The sequence below is a fragment of the Vipera ursinii genome (genome assembly GCF_947247035.1).
Source record: "Vipera ursinii genome assembly, chromosome: 6".
Taxonomy (NCBI): Eukaryota; Metazoa; Chordata; class Lepidosauria; order Squamata; family Viperidae; genus Vipera; species Vipera ursinii.
In genome coordinates, this window is record NC_139515.1 from 67,110,274 (window position 1) to 67,131,689 (window position 21,416).

A 21,416-nucleotide genomic window follows, 5' to 3' on the forward strand; every position below is an offset into this window, starting at 1 on the left:
AGTCTTTGTGCAACTTCAGGTTGTGTGGCAATTGCGGCCTTTCCTGGATCAGGAGTCCTTGCACTTAGTCATTCAGGCCTGAGACATCTCACAGTTGGACTACTGCATTGTGGTCTACATGGGGCTACCTTTGAAGAGCTTTCAGAAGCTATAGCTGGTGCAGAGTGTGACAGCATGGGCAGTTCTCGGGACCCCAAGAATGGCTCATGTAACACCACTATTTCACAAGCCACACTGGGTGCCGGTTTGCTTCTGGGTGCAATTCAAGGAGTTGGTAATCACATTTAAAACCCTTAGTGGCATGGGTCCAGGCTACTTGAGGGACTGTTTCATCCCACTGGGATTGGCCCACCCCACAATAATATAAATATTGTACTGAGACTTGAACTAGCTCCATACAAGAGGGAAATTTGTCTTCTGAAGATCATACTTAACTACTTAGGGAAGAACAAAAGTCAAAGTGGGCAGATAAAGGGTGTTTCAGTCTGAGGAAAAGTGTTTTTATTTGTTTTAACTGTGTTAAACTAAATAAATAATTTTTATGTGTTTTTCTACTTCTTGGTGGTATGAAACCATGACAGAAAAGGCACACTCCTAGCTCCAATCATATGGCAACATTTAGGGGAAGGAGCAAGCCTACCCTATCTGACTTGAAAGATGTCCTTAGGAATAGGTGGTCGTATTTTAAAGTGGTTAAAGGTGATGATCAGCATCTTGAATTGCACCTGGAAGCCGGTGCAGCCTGTGCAACAGAGGTATTACAAGGGCAAACCTAGTCCTCTCCCCCGTTATTTTGTACATTGCTGCATCCTAGACTAGTTGAAGTTTGCCAGTGGTCTTTAAGTGCAGCTCATTTAGAGCACTTTGCAGTAATCCAAATGGGAGGTGACCAAGACATGAGTCACAAGAATCAAGGCCTCCCTGTCCAGAAAAGGGTGCAATTGGTACACTAGATGAATCTATGCAAAGACCCTCTAGCTATAGCTGCCACCTGCTCCTTGAGCAGGAGATGTTAGCCAGCCCCTGCCCTGTGGAATAGAATAGAGCTGGAAGGGACCCTGGAGGTCTTCTAGTCCAGCCCCCAGCTCAAGCAGGAGAACATATACCATCTCAGACAAGTGACTGTCCAGTCTCTTCTTTAAAATCTCCAGTGATGGAGCACCCATGATTTCTGAAGGCAAGCTGTTCCACTGGTTAATTGTCCTCACTGTTAGGAACTTTCTCCTTAATTCCTGGTTGCTTCTCTCTTTGATCAGTTTCCAACCATTGTTTCTTGTCCTGCCCTCTGGTGCTTTGGAGAATAATTTCACCCCCTCTTCTTTGTGGCAGCCTCTCATATACTGGAATACTTCCCCCTGAAGCTCAGCAGGCCTCTACTCTCCTAGCCTTCCATAAAGCTTTGGAGACCTGGCTTTTTCTCCCAGCACTGGAATAAAATGAGATGACAGCACTCAGAAGCTTGGCTTGGCACCAGTTTTTTGTTTTTAATATTTTGTTTAGTTTTATGTTTTTATTATGGATTTTACACTGTTTTAATTATGGTTGGGAGCCATTCAGAGTTGGTTATAAAGTAGGTGGACATATACATGTTTTAAATAAATAAAATGTTATCAATTTTAATAACTGTACTAGAAGGGACCACATAAACAATTTCAAGAGCTGAATGTAATCCTGGAGCCATAGGTTGACCACCTATATCACAACTCATGGTTTATAAGTCATTACAGCTGAGTTCATGCAATAGTCTAAGCTGAAACCAAATGAATCTCAGTATAGCTTTACATGATCTCTGGACCCCAAGACAAACTCCTTGTTCACAAGTTGAATGCAGATGGGTTATTTAGTCAGCTTCATTAAATCTTTTCCTCCCCGTTTGTTATGGTCGGCACTTGATCTTTTTCAGCTTTTCAGACTGAAAATAAGAGTTGGAGTATTGCTCATCATCAACCCAAGAAAGGGTTTTTTTCTGTTAAATTTTTAACCAGGCTCCTAGTAAAATCATGGAGACAGGTCTGGTAAATCCACTGGGTGAAGTAGGTTTGCCCAAAAGGGAACAAGCAGAGACAATTTTAATTTTAGGGTTAATGCCACCCAAACATTAGTGTAAAATCTCAGAGATGCTTTGTTGAAAGTTGTATTTTTTTGTCCCCAAGGAAATATGACCAGCCAATGGGATACAAATAACTTCAAGAAGGGAAAGGATGCAAGTTCCCTGAAACTGACAATTCTCCCATTCATGCTCCATTAAAAGGAAAGAAAATCATGTTTTGCATTTTATTCTGCTCAAAAGCAGTAAAATAAAATAGGCACATCAAACCTAGAGGCCCTTGGAAGTTCCTCTTTAGAAGTTTACGGTAATTGTTTACTATTCATAAATATTGCAAGTACTCGTGTTTCCCTCAAAATAAGACCTGGTCTTATTTTTTTATTTTTTTGCCTCCAGAAGAGGCACCAGGTCTTATTTTAAGGGGGTGTCTTTTCCACGGTCTCATCTTGGGGCGGTGGCACCAATAGCCCTGTCCAGCCAGCCCACTTCTTCTGCAGCTAAGGGAAATGCCTCTGTAGCTGAGATTGGAGCACTGGCCTGCATTTTGCCATCAGAGGCCTTCTGGAAAGGCCTCTGCAGTCAAGAACTGAGTTACAGCTTGAATCCGTAGCTCTGTTCTTGGTTGCAGAGGCCTTTCTGGAAGGCCTCTGATGCCGAAATGCAGGTTGAGGGGCACTGCAGAAGGAGTGGGCCAGCAAGGCAGGTTTCGATTCATGGGAGGCCTGGCTGCAACAGTAAGTGGGTGTGGGTTATGTGGGGCAGCTCTACCCCTGCCTTAACTTGATTTTTTAGGTGCGCTTCCCCCCAAAATCAAGCTAGGGTTTATTTCCGGGGTAAGTCTTACTTTCAGGGAAATACGGTATATAGCCTGCATTTGTCAGAACTGTATCAATTTTCTTGTCAACTAACAAACTTAAAAGCAAATGAACAATCAAACATTGACGGGCCAAATGTGAAAAGGGACAGGGTTGATCTTATGGCCATAGCTACCACCCTGGCTTTTTGAAACCACTTCTTGTGGCTGCCCTGATGGATGTTTCATTTAACCTAATGAGCTAGGACATTGATGTGGAGGGATTGACACTGACCTGTGAAGAGTTTCGGTGATAAGCTGAGTAATGGAGCGGTGCAGAAATAGTGCTGTCATGTGGTAAAGATGGATACTGGCTCTGCATTGGGTGGGAATGCTGGTTTCCATAAGTACCATAGTTGTAACTTCCTGTGTACCTGGAAAAACACAGAAGAGTCTTGGAACTATATTTCATACAACAATCCCTTCCCCAAACTGAGGCTAATTGGAGCAGCCATTTTGGTCTATTGGTTAAGGCACCAAGCTAGAAAGCCAGATATTGTGAGTTCAATTCCCACTTTCACCATGAAAGCTAGTTCGGTGACCTTAGGCCATTCACTCTCTCTAACCCCAACAGGGTTGGGGAAAATAGGAGGAGGAAGGTGTATTGGAGATACCGTCTTGAGTTATTTGAAAAAAAAATAATGGTGGGATATAAAAAAACAAAATAATATTTTGAAGGCACAAGGCTAAGGAAGGATGTTGTATGCTTGTTTACTCCTTTCCTCTGCAAAAAAAAAGTATTAGCCTACCCATGCTCTTCCCTGTGGTGATAAACAGGTATCCTGTGTGTCACAGATGAATGAGGAACATGAGGACTTCTCATGCAAGGCAGCTGTTGAGAGTTTTCAGCAGGTGATCCAGCAGCTGTAGTTACAGTGTAGGTGAGAGACCATGTATAGGACTGCATGGCCCCTACATAAAACAGAAAGAGTCAGTTAGCTCCGAAATAGTTTATAATCTCTATTAAAATCAAATGCAAGGATACTCTATAGATCTTGTAGATTCCTAACAGCGGAGTGGGGAGGGGGACCTGATAGTAAATGCTAGAATCCTAGGTAGCTCTACAAGTTTTGAGAGAAGGGTTGAGAAAGCTTTGTGTACAGAAGATAACCACTGGTTGATTTCATAAAGTAAGCTGCTTGGAACTGTACACATTACATTTCCCTACTAAGAGAACAAAAATGGTTAATTACAGGAAATCATGATCTAATAACATGCAGAAAAAATATTTTCATGTATTATATTTGAAAGGGGTTAAAATGGCAAAGGAAAGATCCTCTCGATTGTTCAGAATATGCTCTTCTTCACATTAATGTTGCATAGTAAGGAGCCATATCTGTGAAGGCAGATTCTATATAGGAAAACCACACAGAACATGTAAGACTACATCAGTTAGTAAATGCTGCAGAAGAGCTTCTGTTGAAGGCACAGATATAAAGTCTTGATGATGTTATATCTATGTCCATGAAGTGATAATATAGAAAGTGTTGGTCCTTATTTTCCTTTCCCATCCAAGGACCAGCAAATTCCAGTCCTGCTTATCCAGGGCATCTATAGCAGGATAGCTTTGTTTGTTTCTTGAGGCAAACTGTTGCAGAAATATGTCAGGCTGAAAAAATGGAAAAGTGACAATGCAAGAGAAGAAACCTTTTCGAATATGATACTCAAAATCCTGAGACTTTATGCATGTACCCTGTATATTGTGCCATGCTGCGTCATTGACAAATGGACCATTTCCACAAAGCACACAACCCTTTAAACTGGGGTGTCCAACCTTGGCAACGTTAAGACTTGTGGACTTCAACTTCCAGAATTTCCCAGTCAGCATGGAAATTGAAATCCACAAGTCTTAAATTGCCAAGATTGGGCACCCCTGCTTTAAAGGATTCATTATTAAGAGCGCAACTGGGGTCAGACTGAGGAAGAGATGATTGTAAATGTATCTCTCCCTTGCAATAGTTAATTTTCTCTCCTATCAAATTCCAGAGAGGTTTACACTTGCAAATTGTTCCCAGAAGATGACTGAATAGGCATGGTAGCACAGAAGTAGAAAAATGGCAAAGGCCTTACCTTTCCACCTTCCTCACATTAATATGCCCATTCCAAACAATCTTTCCAAACCTTTTTGGTAATCAGGAATTTATTATAGGCGTTTGCATGTGGTTTTCACTTTCTCTCTAAGGCCATTTTCATCATCTTATGGAAGGAAATTCTGATTGCTGCAACTCAAAAATTGCATCTTACCATGTGGTAAGATGGGTGGCCAATAAATTTAATAAATAATAAATAAAAAGGATATTGTAGCCTGGAAAATCTGTAGAAAAGACTAACCAAAATGACCAAGGATGGGGATGGGGCTAGAACAACAGAATACCAGTGATGGAAATTTGTTTCCATCTTGTTTCCTTCCATTCCAAATATATCTTTTTCTGTGCTTATCTCAGAAATACATTTGGTTTTCTTTTAAGATTCTTGGAAATAATTTTTTTGTAAAAACTGAATGGAAGAGAAGTACTGTGTGGAAAGCAGGCTGGGCCATTCTCATTCATTAAAATCACAAATCTTTCTCTTCGTATGTAAGTCCAGTTTTCCTATCTTTTGTGAAGGTCCAGATATTAAGTGATTATGAGTCTGTGCAAAAACATCAGTATATTATTTAAGGGTTAAGTTATGGTACTTGGGCTGCAAAAATTCAAAGCTGGGATGTGAGGAGTGTGTTCATCCATGTGTTTCTTGATCTTTCAGCAGCCTTTTGATCATGGTATCTTTTGAACAGGTTGCAGGAGTAAGAGTGTGAGGCACTGACAATGTGACAATGTTTTTCTTGACCCTCATTTATGAGGTGCTTAAGGGATTGATACATTCTCGCCTCCTGTTTAACATTTACATGAAATCTCTGGGAGCAGCCATCCACTGATCAGAATCCAATGATCATCAATATGCTGATTACATTCAGCTGTAATCTATCTAGGTCTGCCAAGTGACGCTGTCAATGTCCTGTCCTGGTGTCTGGAGGCTGGGTGAATCTGAATGGGGAGGAAGAGATTCAGACTCAATCCTAGCCTGAGTGGCTATGAATTTTTGTCTCCTCCAGGATTTTTGCTCTTTAGTCCTGGATGACTAGTGCACAATTTTGGGGGTCATATTAGCTCAATAATTCAAAGAATATGTGGCTACTGTAGTCAAAATAGCTCTTTGCCTAGTTACATCTGGCTTGCCACTTGTGCCCATTTCTTGATCAGGAGGGTCTCCAAATGATCACTCGTACCCTAATCCCCTCACAGATAGACTACAGTACTGTGCTTTACATGGAACTATCCTTGAAGACCATTCAGGTGCTGTAGCTGGTCCTGTATGTAGCAACATAGTAAGCCTTGGTATGTTTATGTGACAATGCTCCTCTGAGAGCAGCACTGGTTGCTGGTTAGCTTCTCATGCAATTTAGGATGGTTATGATCTATAAAGCCCTTCTTGGCATAAAAAGATAAAGGTAAAGGTTCCCTCGCACATGCGTGCTAGTCGTTTCCGACTCTAGGGGCCAGTGCTCATCTCCGTTTCAAAGCCGAAGAGCCAGCGCTTGTCCGAGGATGTCTCCGTGTTCATGTGGCCGGCATGACTAGATGCCAAAGGCGCACGGAACGCTGTTACCTTCCCACCGCAGTGGTCCCTATTTTTCTATTTGCATTTTTTACATGCTTTCGAACTGCTAGGTTGGCAGAAGCTGGGACGAGTAACAGGCGCTCACTCTGTTACGCAGTACTCGGGATTCGACCCGCCAAACTGCCGACCTTCTGATCAACAAGCTCAGCGTCCTAACACACTGAGCCACCTTATTCTTGGCATAGGGTCTGGTTATTTGAGGGACAGTGCTGTCTCCCATGGTTTTTGCCCATCTGGTAAGATTGGATAGATTCAGTGAGTTTTGAGTCCCTTCAATCAATCAACAGCACCTACTGTAACCCAGGTAATGTACATTTTCTGTTGCAGCACTGGCCTCTGGAAGGATATAACCATCCCAGAATTCTCACCCTAATGATGTTCCAAATGTTCTAAAAATTAGCTGTTCTTCCAGGGCTTGGGCTAGAATATCTTTGGAGCCTTATTGGTGATGTTTTCTGTCTGAGGGAATGTTCTGCCAAAAGCATGGGATTTTCTATTGGTTTCTTATTATTATTATTATTATTATTATTATTATTATTATTATTATTATTATTATTATTATTATTATAACATAAGCCACACAGAGTTGCTTAGAGTTGGGTAGAATCTAAATTTTGCTAATAAGTAAAATCAGCAAATCCCATCCCTGATTTGCCTCCAGTTTTATCCAAAGGATGTGATATGATGTTAAAAAGACAGATAAATTTTGCAACTCTGCACCTAATAATTCACCAATGCTACTGATGATCAGATAGTCTTAAAGAAATTACTGTATTTCTCATTCTGCATAAATTTGGAGTGTAATTAAAACTTCCTCCCTTGCAGTTTTAGGTCAACATTATCCGTTCAAAAGTCTACAGTTCTCCTTAGCCTTACCAACCTGTGGAGGTTGCTAAGCCAGCATACTCTGGGGACTGGCTGGTTATAGGAGAGGGAACGGATGGAACATCCACTGAGGTGGCAGATTTCGCTGGAGAAAAAGCCACGGGGGACGGACTTGATGGGACAGGTTCTGCCACTGTCATCTCTTCTCGTACTTCAACTGCAGCCAGGAGAAAAAGGAGTAGAAAATATAAACATGAGAATTATATCCCAGCATTCCTTTTTCTGTATTTATTGTTTGTTTGTTTGTTTGTTTGTTTTAGGATGCATATCTTCAATAAAATTCTAAGTGAATATTGCAAGCTCCCAAAGCAGACTTTACTTTATCGCAAGGCACTTTAGTACAAACATCTGTCATGCCTTAAGAGAAGCTTTTCTGGTGGGTCAGCTGTTCTTTCTGGCCAACCCACTGTTGTTGGGGGTAGGGGGAAGGAGGAGGAAGGAGTATTAGGTATGCTTGCTGTGTTGAGTTATTTGTAAAAATAATAAAGGCAGGATATAAAGTAAATAAATTGATATAAAGTAAATAAATTGGTAATAAATGAATGTTAATTACTGTTGATATTTATTAATAAATGTAAGTAAAATAAATCAACCTAAATCAAATGAATTAAGTTAATTTAGCAGAATGCCTAGTTTTTAAAAAGTAAGTAGATAATATAGTGGAACCAGCCTTGGTGCATTGAGAATCTCTAGAATGAGAAATCTGGGTTTAGAGAGCTGAAGTTAACCAGCCAAACTATCTGGATATAACAGGAGTTTACATGTAACACATCCGCAAGGCATCAAATTGGAGAAAACTGGTGGGAATTGTGATCTTCTGGGAATGCTACTGCATAATAGCAGCTACATTTGAGAGTAATTTGGAAGCAACTGCGATTTTAATGTGCCTTTCTAATCCTGCAGGAAAGGATATTGCTCCTATTTTGCTAAAGTAGGAGAGAGAACTTTGTATAAAGCAGTCTTTAAAACACTTTGGTTGGCACTGTTGATAAGAGTTCCTCTTCGGTGTAATGCACCAGCAAATAAGCCTTTAGTGCCTTTTGCAAAAGGGAAAATGCAAATATAAAAAATTATTGAAAATTAAGTATGGCAGTAAAAGAATTAAGTTGATAATTAGCGGAAAAAACTCAATGGTACCCCTCTACCTTGGTGCCCTAAACACATGCTTATTTTGCTGAATGGTTAATCCAGGCCTGAAAGAAGGTTGCAGATGCAAAACGGGAGTCCTTCCTGCTCTACAGAGATTACATATGGAAGGTGCCACAGTCTTCTACTTGGGAATTAAAGCTTTCTGACCTTTCTATGAAATCAATTTAATAGGTTCTAAGGCTTCAAGCCTGCAAACTGAAGTGTTTGCCCTGATTTAGACAAGATACATGCTAAAGGGTAAGCTCATACCATATAGCTTTTTGATTTATAAAACTTTCATCTAGCCCACAATGTCCACAGGTACTTCTAGCCCAGCTCCCCAGTCTCTAACAAAGATATAGTAGTTTCCCCCCCCCCACCCTGCAAAGCATCTTTGTAACCATTGAGCATTAACCCAGAACCCAGGGTATAGAAATCCAAATGATGGGGAATCATATAAAAAAATAAGTCAAAGCCAGTCATTTCACTATGACTTACTATAATGTGTAAGCACAGTCAGGCCTAATCAATTTTTTGTCCTTAATACCACACACAAAAGCAGATGTTCCATTGCCACATTTTTCCTACCATTCTAATAATAACAAACATAGACAAACATGGGACCATTTCTGGTAGATTGATGTAACTTCAAGAGAACCACCTTACCTATTCCAGTGCCACCTTTCATCGCCCTCATCAGTTCATTGGCTCTCTCCTGGCAGTGGAGTGATTCTAACAAGTACAACACATAGTCATCAAACATCAGGTGAATAAGGTGAAAAGATCCTGGTGACAAAATAATGTGAGGAAAAAAGTGAATGCCATTTGCATGAAACTCATTGGCATTTAAAGTCCTGCTATTAATCACTTAATTGTGAGCCCCAAGTGAAAGAAAGAAACTATGGTACCCAAGGGGGGCAGTTGGAGTGATCCGCTCTGGTTGCAGGCAATGTGAGAGATGCTACCAAAGACACAAAGAGGCTGGCCATGGGTACGGAGTTGCATTGCTCCTGCCTGCCCACCAATCAGTTTCTTGATAGACAAAAGTGCTGTGCCTTTGAGTCACTTTTGACTTCTGGCAACTGTTCTCTGCAGTTCTCTTGGCAGCTTTTTTTGAAAGTGGCTCACCAGCTCAATATTTCTAGGGCTAAAAGAAGTGACAGGGCCAAGTTTATTTAGCGGGTTAGGGTAACATTGGAACCAAGAGTTTCTTGATTCCTTGCCTCATGTTTTAACCACTACACTAAGCTAAAAAGGTAAAGGTAAAGGTTCCCCCGCACATGTGTGCTAGTCGTTTCCAACTCTAGGGGCCGGTGCTCATCTCCGTTTCAAAGCCAAAGAGCCAGCGCTCATCCGAGGATGTCTCTGTGGTCATGTGGCCGGCATGACTAGACGCCAAAGGTGCACGGAACGCTGTTACCTTCCCACCGTAGTGGTCCCTATTTTTCTACTTGCATTTTTACATGCTTTCGAACTGCTAGGTTGGCAGAAGCTAGGACGAGTAGCAGGCGCTCACTCTGCTACGCGGCACTCGGGATTCGACCCACCAAACTGCCGACCTTCTGATCGACAAGCTCAGCGTCCTAACCCACTGAGCCACCGCGTCCCTTCCACACTAAGCTAGTGGTTAGCAATAGAAGGAAACATTATTAAAAAACCTGTTGTGGTTGTCAATCACACTGGCTACACTTCTGAATAAACAGCAAATCTAGTACAATCAAGGAATTTGCTTTACAGTAAATATGATAAGGAAACTCTGCTTTGCGTAATATCAGTTTGGTGCTTTCCATAGTGCTGGTTCAGTTCTGTCACTGGGCAGTGTGAAACAGATCTCCCAATTGTTCTTCCCCAGCTTCTCATCAATTGCCTTCTAGTGGATGAAACAAATTTATTTATTGCATTTGCACACTGCTGAATCTGACAACTGAGAGCAGATTGGAACAATGGCACCTTTAAAGACCAAAATGCAAAAGAAATTAATAGCAACCTAACATGAAGAAAATGAGTGCATGTGTCCTGCTTCCTCAAACTGGTAAAGTGGTAGAATCAGCTGGCAAGCTGGTCAGCTTCAAAATTTTATTTATTTTTTTTGCTAGATGACTATCCTACCAGCCACCCAAGAGCTCAGGGTGATGTAGGCAGCAGTTATGTTTTGCCCTAAAAGAATGACTTTGGAGAGAGACTCTGGCCCAAAGTCACCCGGGGAGCTTTTACAGCTGATGCATCTTCCTGGTGTACGTACGACACCTTCGCTCTGGCATCGTGCGGGCTCTCTCAGCAGTATGGCATACTGGTTCTACATGTGGAATGGAGGATGGATGACGTTTGGTTTTTAAGTCAGATACTAATTATAAAAGCCTGGTTCCAGATATATTGGATTTGGCCTTTCTAATCATCAGTTGAAATTTATCAGATATACAAAACACCAGGTTATGGAAGATTGCATCAGAGGAAATAGAGCACCCCCTGGGGGGGCTAGAAAATTGCCGTGTCTAGAATGACCTTTATAATAATTATCAATTTCAGGCAGAGTTAATGTCTGTATGTTTTCAATCTGATTTGATAATTTGATAATCTAGACTTTCTGTTATATATCAGCTCCCAAAGATTTGAAGCAAACCTAAACTTGGTCAAAACCTGGACCTTCTTGAGGACAATATTCTAGTCTGATTGCCTTTCAGTCAAGCCAAGATTTTTCTTTTGTGTCTTTCTAAACTCTCCTTACACATTAATATTTATCTCTCTTATCAAATAACTATGTAATATGTAGGGAGAAATTCAGTGTTAAGATGCAAAAATAGCCATATCAACTTATGTTAAGATAATATGAAAGTACATTAAATTATTGTTTGCATGGTGATTTTATCCATGTTTATTATTTAATAATATTCAATGTATTTGCTTATTTTATATTAGTTGGGCTACTTGAGCTTCTCTGTTGCCTACATTAGGGTTATCATTTTTTTAAAATGTGAAAAAGTATATTATTCTGATACTGCTTCCTGCCTCCCTCCATGTCCACATCAAAAATGGATGGGTTCACTTCTTGTCCTATGGAATTAAAGGATCCTTGAAATATGGCTGTCTAGCCTCTAACTGAATATATCCAGTAAAGGGGAAATTCTCCGGATAAGAAATTCTACCATCAAACTCCTCTTATTGTTAATTTCAACAATTATCTTTTTATACAGGTAATCCTTGACTTACAACAATTCATTTAGTGACCATTCAAAGTTACAAGGGCACTGAAAAAAGTGACATGACCGTTTTTCACAGTAGCGACCATTGCAGCATGCCCAGGATCACATGATCAAAATTCAGACATTTGGCAACTGACTCATATTTATGATGGTTGCAGTGTCCCGGGGTCATGTGATCCTCTTTTGCGATCTTTTGACAAGCAAAGTCCACGAGGAAGCCAGATTCACTTAACAACCATGTTACTAACTTAACAGCTACAGTGATTCACTTAACAACTGTGACAAGAAAAGTCGTAAAATGAGGCAAAATTCATGTAATAACTGTCTTGCTTAGCAACAGAAATTTTGGGCTCAGTTGTGGTCATAAGAACTACCTGCCACAATAGAAACGGGTTATTTGGGTAGACGGTTAGGGTTGTAGAAAAAAAACCCAGAACATTTTTTCTCAAAATCATCACCATTATAACTACCTTCAACTCCACTGGACCCCATTTTCTCCTTGAAAACAGCCACTCCCCAACCCTGTATATATGGAAAGATATGAAACTTCTCCATCCCCACTTTTTTTCTATTATGATGCAAAATTGCTCTTCCTCAAATCCCAGGAAAAAAAAAAGTACCGAAGCTAGGTGCACTATGCAAAGTCATATCCCGAATTACTCTTGTACCAAAACAGGACCACATCAAGAGGAACTGCGGAGCCACTTTCTTCAAGTAACCTGGTCTTTTTGCAGCTACCTGTCAATAAAAAGAAACAAGAGATCCGAGTGTGCTTACAAGGTATCATCCCAAGTATATGTCAATATTTTGCCTATGCTGCATTCTTATAGAAGAGTTGCCGGCTGTAGTACGTTGGGTTGCAAGGTAGCCTTTAGATTAGAGATCTTTGTTAACAGAGAACAGCATGAGCCTATTTAGCTAAAATTGCAATTGTTGCCAAAATGTGTCAAATCTGATTGGCACTTTCATTAATATTAGTAGGCAATGTTGCATATGGACAACAGTATAAGGCTGATAATTTAGTCTATATCTTCTTTGTCATATGAATGTCTCAGTTGATAAAACATGATAAATAACAGAGGTCAATATGTACCAGTCAATCTGAAGATGATGGTGATGGCATATGGAAGATTGCAACTGTGTGAGAGAGGTAAATGGTAAAGAAAATGAATTTAGACTTGAAAAGGGAGAAAGAAATACAGTAATGTTTTTGTGAAACTAAGGGAAAGGGTGAGATACAGGGGCGTGAAAATGATCTTATGGAATACAAAGTACTTCTGAAAATTTCGGTACCAGGGCCTCCAAACTGTCTCAACTAACATCTTCAGAAAGTGAATACTCCCCATTTAACATTATTTATAACTTTGCAAATGCAATGGAAAGAATAATTTTTTTATTTCATATTTCAATTTTATTGTCATTGTTCAAATCAACAAAGTTTTTCCCCCATTCTTATTATTTTTTTTGTTTTTGTTTTCTATTTTGGGATTCCCCGATAGATTTGTACAATGAAATACAGTGAAGTACTCCAGGAACCTCATGTGGCGTCAGATAATTCGGACAAAACCCATGAATCCAGATAAGCTCCAGGTAAATAAATATATCTAGTCAAGGTAGGTCACACTGAAGCTTCCAAATCATTTGCTGACTTAGTATGCTCTTTTTCTGTCCCCTTATATTCTCAAGCAATTCATCACTTACAACTCACTTGCAAAAAGTTTACTATAATTGCTGTGACCCACAGCAAATAGATCTGGTGCAGAAAATCTTGAAATCAAAAACAGCAAGCACTGAAAGCAAACAAAACCCATTTGCTTATAAAAACATATTGGTGGAGCCTTGGTGGAGCAGTGGGCTAATGCCTCCTTAAGTAACACCAGCTGCCTGCAATTAGTGCAGGTTCGAGTCCCACCAGGCTCAAGGTTGACTCAGCCTTCCATCCTTCCGAGGTAGGTAAAATGAGGACCCAGATTGTTGGGGGCAATTAAGCTGACTTTGTAATAATGCCGCTCGGGGGTGTGTATGAAAGCCCTAATAAGCAGGCATATACATAGAATGAAGGCTACTGCTAAGCTTGTAAGCCGCCCTGAGTCTTCGGAGAAGGGCGGGATATAAATGGAATTAAAATAAAAATAAAATATTGCTTAATGTTTTGGTTTGCTAAGAAATTGCTGAAATTGGTTGATTAAATAATATGTGTGTCGTGCCTTTCAATCCATAATATTAAAAAAAATACCATTTTCTGATAAATTTATTATCAAAAAATTAATGTTAGAGCAGGAGTTATGGAAATATGACTATAAACTTGTTTTTATCGTTGAAGAACAGTTGCAGTTCTCATATCATGTATTATATGAAAGCTTTCCAAGTCACAAAGGGTTTCAGAAAGAAACATAACACATGCCAATATTGATATTTCAAATAAAAAAGAGTTTACTCCAAACTCCTCACCCCTGTTCCAGCTACCAGCTGACTCTGAACTACTGTTCCTTTCCTGTTCTGACCAGAGATGGCTGTAGTTTATTGGTAGAAACCATGATTTGCATGCAAAAGGTCCCCATCATTTCCTGACTGACTGAGAAAGATCTCTGTTTGAAAGACTGAACAGGTGCTACCTGTCAGACAATAATGGGGTCATTGAATCAGTGATCTGACTCATATGTTAAGCTTCCTATATACCTGCATTACCACTTTGGCTAATATGCTCTTGATATCACCAAAACATTGTCTCCTGAAATGAAGGGGGAAAAATCCTTAAGTTTGGAAGTTGCTTCAAGAAGTTGCCTTCAGCTCCAGTTATTAAGTAGAAATTAACCAGTACTTGATTTAGAACTACACATGTGGAGGCTTTATGAGGGTTTGTACACCATGGGATTAGTTTCTTTCATCCTTTGCTTTTTTTACTGACCTTCACAACACATCTATCCACCATGGAATCCAGCCATTCGATGTATGATTCAATGGGTGACTGCTCTTCCAAAAGGTGATCAAATTCCTGATATACTGGCAAAATAAAACCCCAGGAATCCAAATCATTAATTGTTGTTGTCTCTTAGATGACAAATGAAAGCAAATGAACAGTTATACAAATTCCTTAGCTAAATTAAATAACAGAAAATTAATGCTATACTTAAGAAGAGAAAAGTTAAATTGCTTGTCATGACTATTCCTATTTATTTATTTATTTAAAATATTTATATAGTTGCCCTGCTTATAAACAGAATCAGAATCAGAATAGAGCTGGAAAGGGACCTTGCAGGTCTTCTAGTCCAGCCCCCTGCTCAAGGAGGAGACCCTATACCAGTGATAGCGAACCTAAAAACTGCCCCCCACCCTGCCTGTGGAGCCACCCACTGCCTCCACAGCCCACCACAGATCACCCATGCGGCCCAGCAGTGCCATGGCAGCCACGCCCTCTGCCCGCGCCCTGCAGCATCAACTGCGTGCGATGGGTACGAAGGCAAAATCTTGTCCCCTCTGCTTGGCTGCCATGTCCTTGGCTGTGCTGCTCCACGTGGGCTGCGCTCAGGGGCGACTCTCCAGGGGGGCTGCTGGTGAGGAGGGGGCCATGGGGGGAGGCGGGTCTGGGGCAATGGCGTGTGTGCCCACAGAGAGGGCTCTGAGTGCCGCCTCTGGCACCCGTGCCATAGGTTCACCACCACTGCCCTATACCATTTCAGACAAGTGACTGTCCAGTCTCTTCTTAAAAACCTCCATTGATGAAGCACCCACAAAATCTGAAGGCAAGCTGTTCCACTAGTTAATTGTCCTCACTGTTAGGAAGTTTCTCCTTAATTCCAGGTTGCTTCTCTCCTTGATTAGTTTCCATCCATTGTTTCTTATCCTATCTCACGTGCTTTGGAAAATAAATTGACCCTCCCCTCTCTTTGTGGCAGCTTCTCAAATACTGGAATACTACTATCATGTTCCCCATAGTCCTTTTCTCTAGAATGGCCATTCATAAATCCTGCAACCATTCTTCATATGTTTTAGTCTCCAGGCTTTTAATCATCTTAGTTGCTTTGTACTTTTTCTAAAGTCTCAACATCTTTTATACAGTCCTTCCTAGTCACATTGCCTATAATCAGTAGTTTTGCATGATTTTTTGCTATGTTTTCCAGTATTGTTTATCTGTAAGGAAAAGTCAGACTCCATTCTGAGAGTCATTCTTCCAAGACTCTGACCCTTTAGAATAGAAAAGGTCATGCATGAAATTCATTTAGAAATGCATCAAGATGCTATTTAAATGCAGGACAGGCAACACCTTCTCATCAAGAAACATTCTGTAGAAAAGAAGCAACAGTTATTTGTAATATCTAAAATACACTTTTCTGTGATTTCAAGAATGCTATGAGATGTTTAGAGATAATTCGGCACAGGATTGTCCATAGGGATACATCAGGAAAATAAGTACTAAGCATGTTTTATTGTATCTTTACTTTTATAAATATTTTATTTTGCAACTGTCCAAATGATCTTATAATACACATGAATGGCATCCTTTTCAAAATATAGCATTATTAAGTTGCAACTCCAAACATTCTTTCAATAGACAAATGTAGATATTTGGAATTATGCATAAATGAAATTCTAGTGAAGGCTGGTCAAAAGCTGACTGACTTCTAGATAAACATGACTAGTGTGTTTTGTAACTATCATGCAGCCTTAGAAATACATTAAAAATCATGGGACCATGAGAGTCTGGTTGGGTCAGGTCAAAGTTTTATATAGATTATACATTCTATGTAGACTGCAATGGCTATTGAGATACATCCTGAAAGCTCATAATTAGAACATCAGGTTCTCTCTTCCACACTTGCTTTCTGCCAATTGTACTTGCTACTAAAGTTATGCTCTTATGAAGTATTATAGTCATTGGTCATTCAATGACCAGTTTATTTGCAGAACCACCTCTCCCTAAGAACACATAACCCAGACATGTCAAACTCATGATGTCACATGACATCGTGCAATGTATCGGGACGGTTTTGCCATTGCTAGCAATGGGGTGGGTGCAGCTTCCAGATGATGCGTCCAGCCCGTGGGCTGACAGTTTGACACCCCCAACCTAACCTGTCCTACTAAATTGGATAAGTGGGCACATTTCTAGTCTCCTCTCCTCCCTTAAATGTTGCTAACCTATAGGACCTAGGAATTGTGCCTTCTCACAGCAGTCCCTGCTGTTTGGAAGACCTTTCCTTTTGAGTTTGGGCAGGCCCCCACCCTTTTATCTTCCAAAAACCACTTAAGATCTGATTTCTACCCTATGCACTGGGATTGAGTGAGATTATGAAAGAGCCAGTGGATAGAATACAGTATTGCAGACTAACTCTGCCCACTGTCAGAAGTTCAGTCCTGACAGGCTCAAGTTGACACAGCCTTCTATCCTTCCAAAGTCGGTAAAATGAGGACCCAGATTGTTGGGGATGCTATTGCTATTACTACTTGTTGTGAGATGCATGCAAGCTTAGCCATGACGCCAGCTCCTTCATGAATGGCTACATGAATGTTTGAAACAAACAAATATATTCTTACCACCATGGATTTTTCTAGTCCTTCAAAATAATCTAAAGTGGTAGTATCGCAACATCTGGTCAAAGTGAATTCCATAACAAAATAAGCATTAAGCTAAAAAATATATATCTTTCTCTCTTTCTCTCTCTCTCTCTCTCTCTCTCTCTCTCTCTCTCTCTCTCTCTCTCTCTCTCTCTCTCTCTCTCTCTCTCTCTCTCTCTCTCTCTCTCTCTCTCTCCATACCTACATACATACATACATACATACATAAAGGTTTTACAAAAATTATGAAGCAGTGGAAAGAAGATATTTTTATTCTGAGCAGCTTGCTTTAATTTGTACGTCTAAAGAAATGGTTTGGGTTTGCTTTTTATTATCATGTTATGTCAGCTGTTTTTTAAATATTGTTTTTGTATTTTAAAAAATGTTTTTAGAAGTTTTCTAAGAGAAAATAAAAGAAAAACCAAGAAAAACCAAGAAAAAGAGAAAAATGATGCAAATACATAATATCGATAAATAGATGAAGTTGCAAAGAAGTTGAACAATAAGCGACCAGTATATCATTGATAATAAATTAACCTTTAAAAAACCAAAATTAATTAAATTATTTTTAAGAATAATGAAAAGCATTTCAAAGATCTTTTTGAATCTCTGAGTTCAGTGCAGGGTCTTCACTATTTGTTTTTTTAAAAATATCTTTTAAAAAGGGAGGGAAGCAAAAATAGTTGTTGGTTTTGAATTTGCTGTTTTTTGTTACTATATTTTGTAGCATGCAAAATCAAATTTAGTATAATGAAACTACTTTGGATTAGATTTTTAAGAATTAGGAATTTTTAAGACTTAGCAGGCTACATGTTAAAAACAGACAATATGTTAGTAAACAAAACATTAAATTTATATACATATATAAATTTTTTCAAATAATCAATATTGCTAGTTATTGTATGGGCTTAACTAGGAATAGTGAACTGCCTACATTATTTTATTTTATTTTTAATCAAATAGAAAGTTAAAAAGTTTTGTAATTAAGTTTGGAAAATGGGGAAAGGTATGAGCCAGAGAAATGTACATAACAGAAGGATGCTGTGAGAAAGAGCTTGAAAATGGTCAGTGAAAAATTGGCTATTTTTTATTTTTAAAGTACTTAATGAGGGAGGGAATGTAGAGGTTATAAAAAGGGATGTCAGAAACCATTGTGTTTATGCAAATTATGATCTATATTCTCTATTTTAACTGATACTTTTAGTCTCCAGGCAGTCCAAGTTAAATCATTACATTATTATTTTGTATTTGGGAAATGAATGATTGTCTAACAAAGAGTTTAAGGAATCTTGAGATTTCAGTTTTATCCTTTATTATATATAGAACCAATTGTGTTAAGTCAGTCTTTTCTAACCTGGTACTCCTCAGAGGTACACATCTGAAGATGACCAGAGGTGGCACTGTTAAAAGAAGTTAAAGCTTATAAAAGCAAGTTAATTTTGCCTAAATTATTTAGAGTTACTTATAAATACAGGACACATTGGTGGAACATAAGGGGATTCTATGTTACTTTAAAAAACAAACAAACCCAAACCCATCTTCTTTATGTTACATCATCTGAAAGAACATCTTATTTAATATTAGCCTAATTTACTCAACATATACTTAGTGGGATTTGTGATTTGTATTTCCCCCCCCTAAATATCAGAAACCTTATTGCCAGATGTCTCATTGATCTTGATGATATATTCCTTTAATAGTTTCTCAAGATATTATTCTAGAAGATGTTCATATTTAATATAAAAAAAATCTTGTAAGATTTCTGAAAGTAATTCTTTACTCTATTGCAAATTGGTGAAATATTCACACATCGCAACTACAGTCCTATACTAACTCCTTACTAGTTAAATATTCATTAGATGTTTCTTCCCTCTGAAAACTGAGCTAAAATAGTATTCATTAAGTTTTCTTCCATGAAACAGAAGCATCCTGAACCATTCAGGAAAATGTGCAGCTTTGCAATCATCTTCTTCATAGAAATTATTACCCATACAAGGAACCTCCAGTCCAAGTCTTTGGAGTACTTGGAATGTATCTAATTTGCACTGCTTTTAATTGGCCGTACATTCAAATACATTCTTCCTTGAAAGAATATTTGAAAGATGAAACCATTTCTTAAAGTGCAGTAGAGTGTAGTCACAAAAAACATGTTTTCTTAAAAAGAATTGTAAAGTGGTAATCGGAGGGAAACAGGTTTTGAGATGTTATAAATAAGAAGTAGAGGACAGGAAGGCCTGGAGGAACGTTGTCCATAGGGTCGCAATGGGTCGGACACGACTTCACAGCTAACAACAACAAAAAATAAGAAGTGCTAAAGTGCATATGAGCCACTCTCCTGGGGTATTATGGAATTATGAATCTAGGTAGCATTAAGTTTTACAACTGCATTTAAGAAATGCTACAGGGAATTCAGATTACAACTTTATGTATGCTTACCTTTAACAATTAAATATTGTAGGATTTGCTGTTTGTAAACATACCCAAGATTGCATAGTAAAACCCTTGTATGGAAGTGTCCTGCCCTACTCTACTTTCCATTGTGATAGATAAGTTGTTGAAGAGCAAAGAGAAATTTAACAGAAAGCGGAAAAAGTGTTAGGCAACCAATATTTCTCCCATGTCATCTGTGTTACCATCACATTTAGAGGAGGCGGGGGGAGGGAATTGGAATCTTTTTTCATCTGAGCTGATTTTGGAAGCAACAATGCTAGCACATTCTGTTTTGTTAACATTTGGAGCTAATTTCTCTTAGTTGAAAGTCTTATAATCTTACATTGTATTATAAGTTTCCTGTGCTCCTCTTGTGAATCTTCCATGGTGTACAGTGTTTGTTTAGTGATACTATTAAGATCCACATTCCTCCAGTCTTCCAGCATTTGGAATGTAATATCTGCACTGTGGATCACAGTTCTTGATGCCTATAATCCAATTCAAACAACTCATTAGCTCAGAGTTATTACCTTAGATAATATCCCATTATCCCTTCATATGGTTTTGTGATAGGATTCTGCTAAGGTGATTTTTCTCCTTAGGTTCTGGAAAAAGCATGGAGTGCAGTAGCTAATTTGAATACAACTTTACCCAGTCCTCTCAAATTACAGATTTCATGTGGAAGTTCTAAATTTAAAGTAATACTATACTTCTGCTTCATTTGGGGGAAAGGCATTTTCTTCATTCTTCATGCTTCATTGTCTCCCTTAAATTCAGATTATTTGTATCTAGACCTTTACTTTTGAAATGATCATAATGATTTAAATAGTACATTCAGTCACAACTTCAAAATAATTGAAACAATTATTTGAAATCCCCACACGTCTAAAGTAAGTAAAGTAACTGAAGCATGTTTTCAATATTGGAACTAGGCCCTATCTCAGAACATGTCAAATACTAATAAAACTGAACAAACTTCTGGTGTTGTGTACCTAGAAAGGGCTGTGGAACATCAGAGACTGCTTATAGCTTAAGTCTGAGGGTGGGACCTTCATGCATAACAGTGGACAGACTACTCAATAGAACAGTCTGTATTTATTCAGATACTATTTGGGATTTTAAGATAGGAAGACTGAGGGGAACTTCATTGCAACTATCTGCATTGCTTTTACTGCTGCTACTAAAGATTTCATTGTGGTTCGTATACTAGAGACCATTTAACATATTGGAGTAAGACAATTTTGCTCAAAGCGCTTATAAACTCTTTTCATCTCTATTTGGTCATAAAGTGAAGATAAAGGATAGATAAGATGGGGGAAAACTGAGACAGCAAGATAAAATCAATGCAAATATTATTTTCAACATGTTTCCTTTACAGTTGCTGTAACTCCCTAATTAGATAACAGCAAGGGAAGAAGTGTATAAAATGGGAAAATATAAGAAGCAATATTACAGATCTAGTCAAAATTCTATTTAGTTCAGCATTCTGGGTCTCACAGAGGCCAGACAGATAATTCTTATGATCCAATGAATGGAAATGAGGGTATTAGTCCTCTTTTACATTTGCTTCCTAGCAGCTATTATTTGAGACCTGCTCTCTGGGGTTCTAGAAGCTGCATACAGACATTACTCATCATTGATAGGTCTATCTTCCCAG

At 38.9% G+C, this 21,416-nt stretch overlaps 1 protein-coding gene across 1 annotated transcript in view; it reads right to left on the reverse strand.

Annotated features, from left to right (window-relative positions):
- The window catches only part of RFX4 (regulatory factor X4), a gene marked incomplete at both ends in the record, with an annotated part of 88,161 nt that overhangs the window by 3,876 nt on the left and 62,869 nt on the right, over positions 1–21,416 (reverse strand). Inside the window, 7 exons of the mRNA XM_083365628.1 lie at positions 3,136–3,274; positions 3,650–3,812; positions 7,441–7,602; positions 9,240–9,359; positions 12,394–12,507; positions 14,678–14,776; positions 20,103–20,247. Coding sequence (XP_083221754.1) covers positions 3,136–3,274; positions 3,650–3,812; positions 7,441–7,602; positions 9,240–9,359; positions 12,394–12,507; positions 14,678–14,776; positions 20,103–20,247 — 942 coding nt within the window. The remainder of the gene's footprint in view (positions 1–3,135; positions 3,275–3,649; positions 3,813–7,440; positions 7,603–9,239; positions 9,360–12,393; positions 12,508–14,677; positions 14,777–20,102; positions 20,248–21,416) is intronic.